The sequence below is a fragment of the Grammomys surdaster genome, unplaced genomic scaffold (assembly GCF_004785775.1).
Source record: "Grammomys surdaster isolate TR1022 unplaced genomic scaffold, NIH_TR_1.0 165, whole genome shotgun sequence".
In the NCBI taxonomy this organism is placed as follows: Eukaryota; Metazoa; Chordata; class Mammalia; order Rodentia; family Muridae; genus Grammomys; species Grammomys surdaster.
Window position 1 is genome coordinate 20,215,377 of NW_021604613.1, and position 15,242 is coordinate 20,230,618.

Sequence of the window (15,242 nt, forward strand, 5' to 3'; positions counted from 1 at the left end):
ATGTCCAGCGTGACTGGGAAAGGCAAAAAGGCCACTTAACTCACCTCATAAATACAAACGGTCCTTTGAAAATCCAAACTATAGAACCCAGTGGTATGCCTGAGACCCTCAGGTATTCTCATTCCAAACTATCTCTGGAGTCCAAGAGTGTTTGTTTTGCTAAATAAACTGGTATTCAAACTGTATGTGTATTCTGGCTGAAGTCTTCCCTTGGAAGAGTTAAAAATGGAGAATGGAGAAGAAATGGCTACTCGGCTTAAACAAACAAACAAAAAACATTGGGAGACCCTGAAATATAGCAAAGTTCACAAGAGAGAGCCCCAGAGTGTTGTTGAAAATATATTGACTTGAAATTCATGTGTATCCCTAATCTCCACTGAATCAGTTCACATGGATTGCAGATTATTGCCAACCAGAGGCACACCCAGTATGAACAGAAACGGAGTGGCAGGCTGCTGCAGCCACACCCACAGATGTTACTATCTGTGGCTTTGTGATGGTGAGTACTTGGCAGTGCTTTGGACATAGCAAATGCTTAATGTGAGGTTATTGAATAAACAGATGCACAAACAAATACAGAGAAAGAACGACTTAAGAGGAAAACTCAGCCTGTGCCACCATTACGCCAGTTTAAGAGGCAGCCCGAAGACCGTGGTAGTATTATCTGTTCCTAGTCATCTGTTCCTAAAGTTCCCTCGTGCTTGTCCCTTGTGAGGCATAGAGAGTGACTTTTACCCACGTTACTACGTGGGTTACAAAGGCAAGTTTGGTCATGAGTTCCTGGAGTTTGAATTCCGATCTGACTGTAAATTGCGATATGCCAACAACAGCAATTACAAAAATGATGTCATGATCAGGAAAGAGGCTTATGTACATAAAAGGGTGATGGAAGAATTAAAGAGAATTATTGATGACGGTGAAATCACCAAAGAAGATGATGCTCTGTGGCCCCCTCCTGATCTAGTGGGCCGGCAGGAGCTTGAAATTGTCATTGGAGATGAACACATTTCTTTTACAACAACAAAAATTGGTTCCCTTATTGATGTCAACCAGTCCAAGGATCCAGAAGGCTTGTGAGTGTTTTATTATCTTGTCCAGGACCTGAAGTGTTTAGTCTTCAGTCTTATTGGATCACACTTCAAGATTAAACCAATCTAAATTGGATATTGTGGACACAAGGCGGGTGGGAGGTTTTAGTTACCGTAATTAGGAATTTTTTTTTTGGTATATTGGGGCAATTTTTATAAGCAATAAATGATGGTCTTTAATAAATGTGAAAAAAAAAAGAGTAAAACTCAGAGGAAGAATCGCTGAACAGTGCTCTAAATTTGGAATCCAGAACTCAAGAGTCCCTGGCCTGGTTCTAATCACTCTCCTCTGGCTTTGAAGAGAGGGCCATGTTTCTTTGCCATGCCGGATCTCTCTAATCCTAAACAGGAATGAAGAGTGTTGCTGCTTTCAGCTCTGGTTTGATTTCACTGATCATTAATTCTCTCCTAGGAAGCTAGAGAAGGGCAGCTCTTCCCACACAGCTGGTCCGAGTTCAGAAAGTTCCGTAAATAGACTTCACTGCTAAATACTCAAGGACATTTCAAGATGAGCTGTGTTTCCATTTTTACTTTCTCAGAGATTCCTTAAGTATTGAGGATAGCATTTGATGAATGATAGTTCTGAGACTATTTTTAGTTTCCTTAACTGGCTTAAGCCTGTTCCATGTTCCATCCCCACTCTGGTATCTGTGCCTCTGCCCTCCGCCCTGAACAGGTGTGAGCATGTTCACTGAAGATTCACTTTCACGCTTAGCTGAGTCGGTGTTATCTTCCCAGCATCAATTCTGGGCAATTGTGCGCTTGTGGAGGGGGTTCATCTCAGGATGCTGACATCACTTCTGGTTGAATTAAGTTCTTCTGAGCCCTCCCCTGGGAAGGATGAGAGCAAGTGCTGGCTTCCTTATCCATCTGCTCAGTCAATACTGAACCAGACTGGCCAACTTGTTATGTATGGCATTAGAGGAAATATTCCAGCTAACATGGAAGGAGATCAGACTGAAAATAAAGTACCTAAATGTGTCAGAAAAATGAGAACAACAACAACAAAAACAACAAAACAACTTAAGATAAGGGTTGATCTTTTTTTATATTTTTGTATTAGACCAAATGTCAAGTGTGGGGCTTGAATAAGAATGGTTCCCAGAGGCTCATGTATTAGCATGCTTGCTCATCAGGGTGTGGTACTATTAGGAGGTATGGCCTTATTGAAGTAGGTACAGCCTTGTTGGAGTAAGTGTGTCTCTTGGGGTGGGTTTTGAGGTTACTGAAGCCAAGCCAGGCCGAGTGTCTTTTTCTTTCCGATGCCTACAGATCTAAATAGAGCTTTCAATCTCCTTCTCCAGCACCATGTCTCCCTACATGCTGCCATGCTTCCCACCGTGATGACAACGGACAAAATTCATGGAACTGTAAGCAAGCCCCAGTTAAATGTTTTCCTTTATAAAAGTTGATCATGGTGTGTCTCCACAGCACTAGAATACCAACTGAGACAGTTAGGAGATCAGGTTTCAGCTGCCCAGGTGCAGGCCACACCAGTCAGCAAAACAGATGAGACACCTGCTTTTCCATGGAAATCCCTTATTCCCTAGATCCTAGATTTGGTTCCCCAAAAAACCATTCCATAGCCACAGCATCACCACCTCCCCCATTCTCTCCTATTCCTCCTCACATCCCCCCCTCTCCCTCCCCCCCTGTGCTGCCCACTGCTGTGCCCCTGGCTCTAACTCAAGTGGATTCCTGCTGCTCAGGTACAGGCCACACCAGTTAGAATAATAGGTGAGTGTCCCACCTATTGGCAGAACTGTCTCATTCCTTAAATTTAGTTCCCAAGACCCATTCCACTACCCTGCTCCCATCCTCCACTACTGCTGCCCCTGGTCCCAACTCTCTCCTGCTTAGGTGCAGGACACAGCATTCATATGAAACCTTCTGCCAGTGGACCAGTCCCACTCCCTAGATTCAGTCCCCAATGACCCATTCCACTGCCCATCCCCTATCCTGCCCCACAATCTTTCCCTTCTGCTGTTGTGCCCTGGGCCCCAATGCTGGCAGACTTCCATTGCCCAGGAACAGCCCACACCAGTCAAACTACAAACAGGTGTAAGTCAAGCAAGTTAGAAAAACAGGTAAACTCAGGCAAAGACTCTCTGCTGGACCATATACCACACTGGCAGCCAGAAACACAGATTGGTGCCCACCAGTGGACATCTTCTATTCACTCGGTACTCACAACTCCTACTCCCCTCCTGATCACCTTATTATACTCCCCAACTAAAGTAGAGATCCTCTGATGCACCAAAGACTAGCTGTCAGAAGGCTAGCCCCCAACTTGGACAGAAACTCTCTATTGGATCAGAGATCATGCTAGCTGCCAGAAATCCAGGCCACAAAGACCAGAAGACCAAGGAGGAAACAGAAACCAAGGATTAACACACTCATCCAACAAAGACAAACTCAAAAATCAGAACCTAGACCTATAATCATCCCAAACCCAGATGCCTAAATGCCAGCATAAGAACACAACAGCCAGGGCAATATGGTACCACCAGAACCCAGCTAGCCTATGACAGCAAGACCTGAATATTCCAATACAGCTGAAACACAAGGAAACAATCTTAAAGCCAACTTTATGAAAATGACAGAGGTCCTTCAAGAGGAAATGAAAATGATCCCTTAAAGAAATAGAGGAAATGACAAATGAAAAAAAATGGAGGAAATCAATAAATCCCTTTTAAAAAAATTCCCAAAAAGCAAAGAAAAACAAACAAGCAGGCAAAGGAAATGAATAAAACTTTTCAAGACTAGGAATGGAAATAGAAGCAATAAAGAAAACACAAACTGAGAGAATCCTTGAGATGGAAAACCTAGATAAGGGATAGGAACTAACTACACAAGCATCCTCAACAGAATGCGGGAGATGGACAAGAGATGTAGCCGCCTGAGGCCACGGTCGAACTGGGTTCACCTGAAAGGAGGGCTGGAAATGCAAAAGGAAGACGAAGAGGCGAGAGAAGCATGAAACCAAGACAAAATTTTCTGATCAAGGCTCGAAGTTTAATATTCAGCTCTTCTATTTAAAGGGAAAGCCCCACAAAACCCATCCTTTGTTTCAACCAGAGATGTGTCAAGACAAGCTCAGCAGGCAGTCTATTCTTCTAAGTTCCTGTAGGAGGTTGTACAGGCAGCCAAGGTGGGTAACTCCACCTAGGTCCTATTATTAGGTCTAAATTAACAAGGTCTTTCTGGCATGCTCAAGGCACAAAGAGACTTTCAGGCGTAGATACAATAGAAGAAATTGATGGTGCTGAGATAACACCATAGGACCACTGTGTGAGTCGCCATGACTCCTAGAGCTGCATCCTAGGCCAGGAAGAAGAGTAGTACCTGCAGAGTGGAGACCCACAGCTGATTTGCCATGTCCTGCTGTATTTCCTTCTCATCAGTGGCATATCTACTGATCTCTCTAGTTGTTTTTGGTGGTGATTCAACCATGAGACCGGATGACTCCATGCTAAATTACATTTTCTTTTGTACAGTGTTTAACTTTGGCCAGGGATTCATTTCCATTGGAATCTTAGGGTTGCAAAAACATTTAACCATTTTACTTTTCAAAAGATGTCATTGCTGATACAGAACTTGTGAATGCCCAAACAATGAGGAAGTATATGATGGAGATATGGGAGAGAAAGAGAAGCAGAATGGTTTGTGCTCTCTCAAGAAAGGAGGAACGGGAAACGTGAGAGTGGTGAGGAAGAGCCTGATGTGAGTAGCCTGTGCAGCCACCTGAGGCCATGGTGGAATCCCCATTCTGGGATGCTGCCAAGGGCCATGACCATGCAGTAGCAAGAGTCTTGTGTTGATTTTGGCCCATGTTACCACCAAAGGCCATGGGATATCCCTGGTTTGGGCTGCCCAAGGCCCATATAGATGTCTAAGAGATAAGCAGAGTTGACCTACCCTTCACCAGGGCAATGTTGGAGAGATGGTGTTAGTAATCTGTTAAACTCCACCTCCACAGTCACCTGGCAATAGCCAGGTATGCTCCTCCCCACAGTTACCTGGCAACAGCCAGGTAGGCCTGCCCATTATAAAAGGGGCTGCTTGCCCCCTCCTCTCTCTCTTACTCTTGTTCTCTCTCTTGTTCCCCTTGACCCAGCGCCTGCAGGTTGCTGTCCCCCCTTTCCCCTCCCCTTCCCCCTCTCTCCACATGGCCAGCCTTTACTCCTCTACTCCTCTCTCTCCTCCCAATCTCCCTCTCTCTTAATAAACTGCCCCTCATGGAACCGTCTAGTCTGCTGTGATCTGTTACAAGCTGCTCGTGAAAAACTTTCATTTGGTGCTGAAACCCAGGAATACGAAGACTTTGGGGACCTCTGGCTGCTGTGACCAGACAGGACGGATGAAACACGCCCACATATGGTTCCAAGAAAGATTTCTTGAGCTAGATCGAACTCTAACCTTCCCTGAACCTCTCTAGGACGGCTCCCCTTGGATGAGATACTTCTCCTCTTCCTCTTGAGACAGTTTCTCGTGGCTGAGTACCCCAGGCTAGGCCTGGACCGTGATTGCCCCCCTTGGATGGGACACTTCCCCTCTCCTCTCAAGACAGTTTCTCGCCGCTGAGTACCCCATGCCAGGCCTGGACAGACTGTTCTCTCTGCCTCAGGAGCACCGCCTCCGACCATACTCCACAGTGTGTCTCTTCCACGGGTGAGCCTTTACTGTTTTCTCCCAGGAGCACTGGCTCCCCCCTTCCCCCCCCCCTCCAGTGTGTCTCTTCCAAGGGAAAGCCTTTCATGCCCTTTTCCCTTCACCTCCTTCGTCATTTGCAGGTCAACTGGAACCTCAGTTCCAGCGCCTTGCCTGGAAAGCAGCAGCCTGTCCAGGACTCTGCTTGCTCCCTCCCCACCTTTGCCTTCTCTGCGGCCAGTCAGTCAGTTCGCCTGGTTCCTTCCCTCTGGGGTTCTTAGCTCTGCTCTGGGTCTTCCCCTTACATCCTGCTGCCCGGGACCTGTAAAGTGTTAGTGCCTTCTGCCACAAAAAATAACGTTGCGGTGATATGGGACATGCTTACTTTTCCTAACTGCAGCCTCCAGAGTGACTGGGCAGCGGCTTCCGGCAGCCAGCAGACCTGACTCGCAGCACCTGTGATTCACAGCTCCAACCCACCAAAGTTACTTACGACTCTTTCCTAACCTGCCTCGATAGATTTTTATTCAGTTATAACCAATCCTTATGGCTCTCAATCTTGTCAGAAATCTGCTAACAGTATATTTTAGGTTTATGGCCGACAGAATGCCCGAAGCTTCTAACAGTTACCCAAGATGGTTTCAGAAGACAGACACCAGACTCCTAGAACATACAGCCTGGATTGTATGTGGACAAACACAACAGGACGCCCTTATGACTTGACTAAATCAAGGTAAGTCATTTCTCATGTCAGGCGTACCCCATTCCACAGAAAAAAGCCCTGCATCTTCTGCGCTTAAAAGCCAAACTGACTTCACCCAAGAGACTATAGAAACCACAGAAACTGTTGGCTAGTGGACTCTGTCATTTTTTAAAAATAATATATAACTGGTAGATTGTTGTTTACTTTTTATCAGACTTCTGACTACATTGACAGCTAAGTTTTCCAGGTATTATCTGTTAACTCATTACCTAAACTCGGTTGCCATCAATTAAATGCTCCGTATTTCCTCCTCCTACTATCCCATTGTCCTAAATTATCTGAGTTCCTAGTAACTTGCTTAACTCTAATAAAACATTCCACTATACAATCCAACAAAGGTTCATCTGAAAGACTATTTGTGTTGTTAGCTCATGCTGTTATCTGTTTTGTAAACTTCTAAGCTACAGGAAACCCACTCAGATCTACCTCTCATGGATGCCATCCAGATAAGTACATCTGCCTAAAGTTCCCACTTACGACCTATAACAAAGGGTGGGATCCCTCTGGGTTTCAAATGTACATCTTAGAAAAAAAAATTCCTTCTCCAAGTGTTCTTAATCTTCTTCCCTATATCTTATCAAGTCCAGGTGCATCCAATACAGCTCCAGAGAAGCAACTCCAAATGCTTCATCTCCTGTCACACACACAGCTGCTTCTACTGGACCTGTTCCTTCTGGCCTATCCTCAGATGGGTCACTCCACAGACCCTGGACAGCAGAAAACAGCCAGCTCTCCTAAGACCAGACAAACAACTCACATACCCATTCTTCTAGGTTCCCCCTAAAGACACGTCATCCCCAATGCCAGCAGGAAGTAGCCAGATTTCATGATGACCCTATTCCTGCTTCGCCTTCACCTCTTTCTAATTTTTCTTTTTAATTAAACCAAAACGTGGGAATGTTAGTAATCTGTTAAACTCCAACTCCACAGTTACCTGGCAATAGTCAGGTATGCTTCTCCCCACAGTTACCTGGCAACAGCCAGGTAGGCCTGCCCACTATAAAAGGGGCTGCTTGCCTCCCTCCTCTCTCTCTTACTCTTGTTCTCTCTTGTTCCCCTTGACCCAGTGCCTGGAGGTTGCCGTCTCCCCTCCCCCCTTTCCCTTCCCCCTCTCTCCACGTGGTCATGGCTGGCCTTTACTCCTCTACTTCTCTTTCTCCTCCCGATCTCCCTCTCTCCTAATAAACTGCCCCTCATGGAACCATCTGGTCTGCTGTGCTCTCTTACAAGCTGCTCGTGAAAACCTTTCAGATGATCCTTAGAGCTGAAGAGCAAGCCCCACAATAGAGCTGGCCCTGGTGATGAGTTACCTAGCACCGAGGGTTTGAGCACAGGAGAGCTGGCCGCTGCCCTTGTTGGCCTTGCAGAGATGTCCCTTCTGAGGCAGGCAGGAGAGTTGGCCCCACCTCTCACCTAGGCAGCATGAGAGAACTGGTCCTGAGGACATGAGACCTGGAGAGCTGGTCCCATCCCATGCCATCTGAAGCTTCTCAAGAAAGCTTCTCAAGAAAGCTGGACTTGCCCCTTGCCTGGGAGAGAACAGTAGAGCTGGTCATGGTTGGTGAGGTTTAGTCTCCCCCCAAGTGAATTAAAGCTGGAGAGCTGACAGGTAGACCAACTCAGCTATTATCCAGGTCCAGATCCAGTGCTCTGAGTTGGCCTTCCCTAATATATACAACATCTTTGAAGTATTTGAAGGGGCCAGTACTGCAAAACTAAAGCTGCAGCATCACCATAACACAGGGCAATGACAGAATATCTGAGAGGAGTCCAGTGAGAATCCAGTATTGAAAGTATCCAGAAGCTAGGACCATTGCAATGAATATTTGCAAGTGAAGCTGTTTGGATAAAAGGATATTGTTTGACACAACTCAGCTTCCACTGTGAGATTTCTTCTTGTTGAGGTGTTTGTTTTTGTTTGAGGAAGAGAGGTTGCAAGGGTGGAGGATGGATATGGAGGAATGAGGAAATTAATGTGATTGGGGCACATGATGTGAAATTCACAAAGAATCAATTAAAAAGTTAAAAAGATAAAGAAATTGATACATCAGTGAAAGAAAATGTTAAATCTAAAATGTTTCTGACATAAAACATCTAGTATATCTGGAACACTATGAACAGGCCAACCCTAAGAATGTTAGGAATAGAAGAAGATTCCTAGCTCAAAGCCCAGAATATATTTTCCAGAAGACAATACAAGAAAATTTTCTTAATCTTAAGGAGGAAATGACTATAAAAGTACAAGAAGCATACAGAACACCAAAAGGTTGGACCAGAAGGAAAGTCCTTCTGCCACATAATAATCAAAAGAATATTTTAAAAAAAGAATATTAAAGGCTGCAGAAGGAAAAGGCTCAGTAACATAAAATGGCACACTTATTAGAATTATATTCTACTTCTTAATGGAGGCTCTAAAAGCCAGAAGGGCATGGACAGATTTCTTGCAGATTTTAAGAAACCATGGATCTCAGCACAGACTAGTATACCCAGAAAAACTTTCAATCACCATAGATAGGAAAAATACTCTATTCCATTTAAAGCCAAATTTAAACAACATCTATTCACAAATCCAGCCCTACAGAAGGTATTAGAAGGAAAACTCCAACCCAAGAATGTTAATAATACCCACGAAAACACAGACAGTAAATAATCTCACATTGGCAAAACCCAAAGAAAGGAGACACACACACACACACACACTTGCCATTACAGCCACCACCAAAATAACAGAAAGTAACAATCATTGATCATTAATCTCTCTAAATATCAATAAAATCAATTCCTTAATAAAAAGACAAAGGCTAACAATGGATATGAAAACCAGGATCCATCCTTCTGCTACATACAAAAAACACACCTTAACATCAGAGATAAACATTACCTCAGAGTAAAAGGTTGGAAAAAGATTTTCCAAGCAAATGGACCCAACAAGCAAGTTGGTATCCTCATATCTAACAAAATAGACTTAAACCAAAATTAATCAAAAGAGATGGAGAAGAACATTTCATACTCATCAAAGGAAATATCCACCAAGATGATGTTTCAATTCTTAATATCTATGCAGAAAATGCAAGGGCACCCACATTCATAGAAGAAACATTATTAAAGCTTAAATCATACATGGAACCCTACACATCAATACTGGGAGACTTTGATACCTCAGCCTCACCAATGAACTGGTCATCCAGACAAAAACCAAACAAGGAAATGATGGAACTACCTGACATTATGAATCAAATGGACCTAACAGATATCTACAGAACATTTCACCCAAACACAATAGAATATACCTTCTTCTTAGCATCTTATGAAACCTTCTCCAACATTGACTACATACTCAGTCACAAGGCAAGTCTTAGCAGACATTTGAAATACCCTCTCCCACTGTATATTATCAGACTATCATGGATAAAAGCTCGATTTCAACAACAGAAACAACAGAAAGTCTACAAATTTATAGAAAATGGACAACTCCCTACTGAATGATTATTTGGGTCAAGGCAGAAACAATGAAAGACTTTCTAGAATTCAAAGAAAATGAAGGCACAACATACCCAAACTTATGGGACATGAAGCAAACAGTGCTAAGAGGAAAGTTCATAGCACTAAGGCCCTTCACAAAGTAATTGATGAGATCTCGTACTAGCAATTTAAAAGTATATCTGAAAGATCTAGAACAAAACAAAAAACAAACACACCTAAGAAGAATAGACAGCAGGAAATAATTAAACTCAGGGAAGGGGTAGGTGACCTCTATCTTAATTTTGTCGTTATCTCTAGGGACATTGTTAGACTCGGTGCACAGCTTAGAACAGACCACACAAGACCAAATGGTTCCACGAGGGGAGGGGATTTATTCAGGGCAAAGGGCAAAAGTGGGGAGAGGAAAAGGAGGAGATGGCAGAGAGAAAAGAGAAAGAGGTCAGGGAGTTCTGCCTATTTATATGGGTGGTGATGTAGCCTTTTCCCAGGTAAAGGTGTGGTAGCCGGGTGGATTCTGGGAGTGTATGGCAGTTGCCTTGGCAACGACGTAGAGTCATCTAGATGTGATGTCACTGAGTTCGGGCCTGATACCAATATACCTCTGTTTTCCTTAATATAAAGAGAAGGAAAAAAAGGGAAGGGGAAGCCAATGGTGAAAGGGGAGTCGGGGGTGCCAGGTCTCTTACTTCCTGCTGTGTAGGGGCATAGTCTATTGTGGGGAGCAGCTGGCTTTCACCATTGGGGTCCACTTGGTAGATGTGTGTATCAGGTTCCTCTGTAGACAGCGGCTGGTAATTCTGTAATAGGAACTGATTAATAAATTGGTTAGAAATAATAACACCAGGAGGATGGCTAAAAAGGGTTTTACAAAAGAGGGTATCTTCTTTTATATGAATTTTTTTTTTTTTAAATCTCAGGACTGGAGTCTCACGTTCCCTAGAAATGGCACTCTTCTTGGAGGAACTGTCGAAGACTATCTTCTTTAGCTGTCACGACATCTGGCCCCCGTCAGTTCTGAAGCACCATAGCTGGAATCCTGTGAGTCTTGTATGTAGAAACGAGTGTCTTGCGGTGCTGGTAGAAGAAACGGTTGGTCCACAAACCTAGCATGTGTATCTGACAAGACCAATATGGGCAGTCCCCATAATCGTCTGGCCAGTTTCTACAATAATCTTCTATCTAGGCGAAGAGAAAGCAAGTATAGAGAACATAATATTTAGATGGGATAACAAATACAGGGATGATGGGAATTTGGATTGGTTCTTGGCATCCGGCTATGGAGCAGTTTCCTGACCCTTTGGAAAGACTGTTTTCTGTGAGTGTCTCTTGAACCTTGAACCTCCAGATGCAAGGGCTGACCTGGATAGAAACAAACAGCAGGAGGAGAACGAGAAACCCATGTCTAGTCCAGTGAGGTCGAGCTCGGCTCCCAGAGTGGAGTCTCATTTTCTGGGATTGAAGACAAGGTGGGTGATTTCGACATCCCCTGGAGCTTAATAGATCATGGTCCTGGTGGAGTCCAGTAACTGGATGACAACAGGAGAATGATGTTTAGCAACAGAGGGGTTCTGGACGTCCCAAACTCAGGGGTCCACCTGAGAAGCTGGTAAGGGAAATAACATGTTAGTGTTAGTAGGTTGATTGGCTAGAAGGAGGAACAGAGGAACTGCTGGTGAGCTTGGGCTTAAGCGAATTGGTGGAGCAGAGGAAATAGAGGCTCTCAACTTAGCTAAAATATCTCTTCCCAGTAAGGGGACAGGACATGTAGGCACTACCAAAAAGGAATGGGTGAGAGGTACGCCCCTAAAAATGCAACTAAGTGGGGGGGGGTCTGGTGAGGAAGGTAAGGTTGTTCCCCTACCCCGACAATAGGAAAACACAAAGGTGAAGTGGGTCCCCCCTCCCCCAAACTCCGTCAGGACTAAGTAAGTGGCCCCAGTGTCCAAGAGGAAGGAGATGGGTCTTCCACATACCATAATATCTACCCAGGGCTCCCTGCTAGTGATAGGCGTGGTCGGGTCGAGATAGCTCAGGCCCTGTCAGACCTCCATAGCCAATCCTAGAAGGGCAGCTGAAGGGTTTTCTGTGAGCGATGTCCCTCTGTTCTGAGCGACATGAGGGCAATTGACAGCCCAATGTCCCTTCTGATGGCACCTAGGACATGGTCCCCTTGGCTTGCTGGGGTTGGGGCAAGCCTTCGCTCAATGACAATGTTGACCACATTTATAGCAGGGGTCAGGTGGTCCCTGAGCCTTCAAAGACCACGAGTCTGGGGTAGTGGCTGAGGCTGGTCAGATAGTCTTTGCCAGCATGTGGTATTTCTGTTTTTGGGCTTTCTCATCTCTCTCATGGTACACCTTGAAGGCCAGTGCCAAGACTTCTGCCTGTGGAGTTAGGGGTCCCCTCTCCAATCACCTAAGTTTAGCTTTTATGTCGGAGTAGCTCTGGGAAAAAAGTAGGTCATCAGAAGTTGCTTACCTTCCAGGTTTTCGGGGTCCAGATTGGTATACTGCAATAAAGCCTTTGTAAGGCATTCTAAAAACTGAGACGAGTTTTCCTGTTTGTCCTGGATGACCTCTTGGAGTTTCTCATAGTTTACTGGCTTTAACGCTGCCTTCCTCAGGCCTGCCAAAAGACATGTTATAAATCTTTCTCTGGCTAAGATATCACCTGCGGAATTATAATTCCATCAAGGATCCTGGTCAGGAACTGCCTCAGATCCAATTGGATATGTTCCGTCTGTTTGATGAATCTGATCTGCATGCATTTTTGCCTCTTCCCAAACTCACCTGCATTCATCAGGAAGCAAATTGTTAGTGAGAATCATATGAACATTATGGAAAGTCAAGCTATAGGATTGAGTGATGTACTGGAACTTTTATTAAAGGCAGAGGAGTTAGAGGTGTAGGAACCCAGTCTGCTTTCTTAAAGTTCACTCAGTGAGAAAGGAACATGTACTCTGACCAGGCCATCAATGCCAGCCATTTCCCTTCGAGGAAGAATGGATGCTGGTTTAGGTGTCCCTGGAGGAGAAGGAGTTGGAGGTTTGGCTGTGGCCTTAGAACGAGTGATAGGAAGGGTAAAGGTTGGTGCCAATGCAGGGCGATTAGTATGGCCTACAGCTGGCACAGAGGGAGGGGAGGGGTCTGGGGAGGTCAAGCCAGTGGACTCTGAGGTATCCTGGTGAGAAGAAGCCGAGGCAGCAGTTTGGGTTTTCGGCAGGATTGAAACAGGTTTTTGACTGAGGGGAGGAGGTTCATCAGCTGGATCTAAGGGCATGTGATCATTTACTGGGGGTTGAGCAGGTTTCATGGCTAAGAGAACCTCAGGTGTGGAACAGGCAGAACACGTGGAAGGAGTATAACGAAGGTAGATAAATGCTCGAATATAGGGGATTTCTTTCCATTTACCAGACTGCAGGCAGTATGTGTTAAGACCCTTTAAAATAATTGGATCTAGCGTGCCATTAAGTGGCCACCTTAGTCCATTATCTAGAGGGTATTGAATCCAGACCTTATTGCAGAGGTGTACCAATGTGGAAGGCCTCAAATCAGGCATTAATTTTAGAGATTTGAGGTTTTTCAGTAGACAACCCAGTGGGGTGTTTGTGGGTACAGTCAAAGACAATGTGGTGTCCATTGGGTGATGCATTGGGCTGTTACCGAGGTATTCATCGGCATCCTGAAAGAAAAGCCGGCAACAAAAAATCAGGCAAACAGCCTAGATATCAGGTCGTCACAAGAATATCTAGGGGCCTCGGCTGTGGTGGAACTCCAGAGTTTCACCAGAAAGTAGCTCAACTTAGTACTAGGGTTTCCGGCTGCTGCAAGAGCTTTTGGGGGTTGTGGACTACTTTTGAGGTGGGGAGTCACCCAATGGCCAATGTCCTAAGTTGTAGGTCAGCTAGAGGCCAGTCATATGGACTAGGGCAATGAAAAGCCAACCTCTTAGACCAGGGAAGGCTGGCCAGGCCCTAACTGGGCATCCAGGGTCCCTCCCACCAATTGGAAGCTAATTACCAATTAATATGCTGGTGTGTGTTTGCGGGCTTGTGCAGTCTGGTATCAGGAAAGGTGGAACCGTGAGGTCTGTGTCCTTGTCTGACTACTCAGCCTACATGGCAGAACACTACGTAGGGGCCACAGAGGCACAGCTCATGTGGTAGAAGTTTTGTGAGCCTCGCAGCATCAGATGGGGTTTGTCTGTAGCAGTGGTTGTTAATTCACTTGGTTGGTGATGGCAGGTAGCAGCCGGTGGAGGTGGCTGCTGTGGCAGTGGTGGGGGTTGGCAGAGGCAGCCAGTGAACCATGTGGCTTCGTTCCTGCCAGCGGTTGGCAGTAGCTGCCACGGTACCCAAAGTATTCAGTCTCCACCCAATGCACCAATGTTAGACTTGGCACGCAGCTTAGAACAGACCACACCAGACCAAATGGTTCCTCGAGGGGAGGTGATTTATTCAGGGCAAAGGGCAAAGGTGGAGAAGGGGAACGGGAGGAGATGGCGGAGAGAAAAGAGAAAGAGGTCAGGGAGTTCTCCCTATTTATATGGGTGGTGATGTAGCCTTTTCCCAGGTAAAGGTGAGGTAGCCAGGAGGATTCTGGGAATGTATGGCGGTTGCCTTGGCAACGATGTAGGGTCACCTAGATATGCCGTCACTGAGTTCTGGCCTGATACCAAGAGACATTCCAGAACTATTGCTGGGGAACAGGGGTGAGGGTGGGAGGTGGATGGAGTTGGGGGGAAGATGTTGGAAACTGTTGCTGAGGAAGTTTAGAAGCTGCTGCTGACCCATTGTCCTTGCCTCAGGCCAGGTGGCAGAACTGGCTTCTGAGGCCTGAACTTGCTTGTACTTGCCCAGTTCTTGGAAACAGAGATTTAGGCTTAGTCTCCTGAATTGCCAATTTGAAGCCTGTCATGAAGTCAGCCTAACCTTCACAGTCTGATTCGGGGGATGATAGATAAATCAGGAAGTGGTTACTCACATCATCATGTGGTACAAGGAGGTAGATTATTTAGTAACTAAAACCTAATGTAGGCAAGTTGAGTCTTTTTTTTTTTTTTTTTTTTTTTTTTTTTTGGTTTTTTCAAGACAGGGTTTCTCTGTGTGTAGCCCTGGCTGTCCTGGAACTCACTCTGTAGACCAGGCTAGCCTCGAACTCTCAAACTCAGAGATCTGCCTGCCTCTGCCTCCCAAATGCTGGGATTAAAGGCGTGTGCCACCACCGCCTGGCAAGTTGAGTCTTCTTCAGTGATATAAG

General features: G+C 45.3%; 1 protein-coding gene across 1 annotated transcript; it reads left to right on the top strand.

Annotated features, from left to right (window-relative positions):
- LOC114619872 (protein mago nashi homolog) lies at positions 1-1,077 on the top strand. The gene is made up of 2 exons (XM_028765824.1): positions 1-9; positions 724-1,077. Exons 1-2 carry the CDS (start codon positions 1-3, stop codon positions 1,075-1,077), a joined length of 363 nt encoding a protein of 120 aa, XP_028621657.1.
- The last annotated feature ends 14,165 nt before the right edge of the window (positions 1,078-15,242 follow it).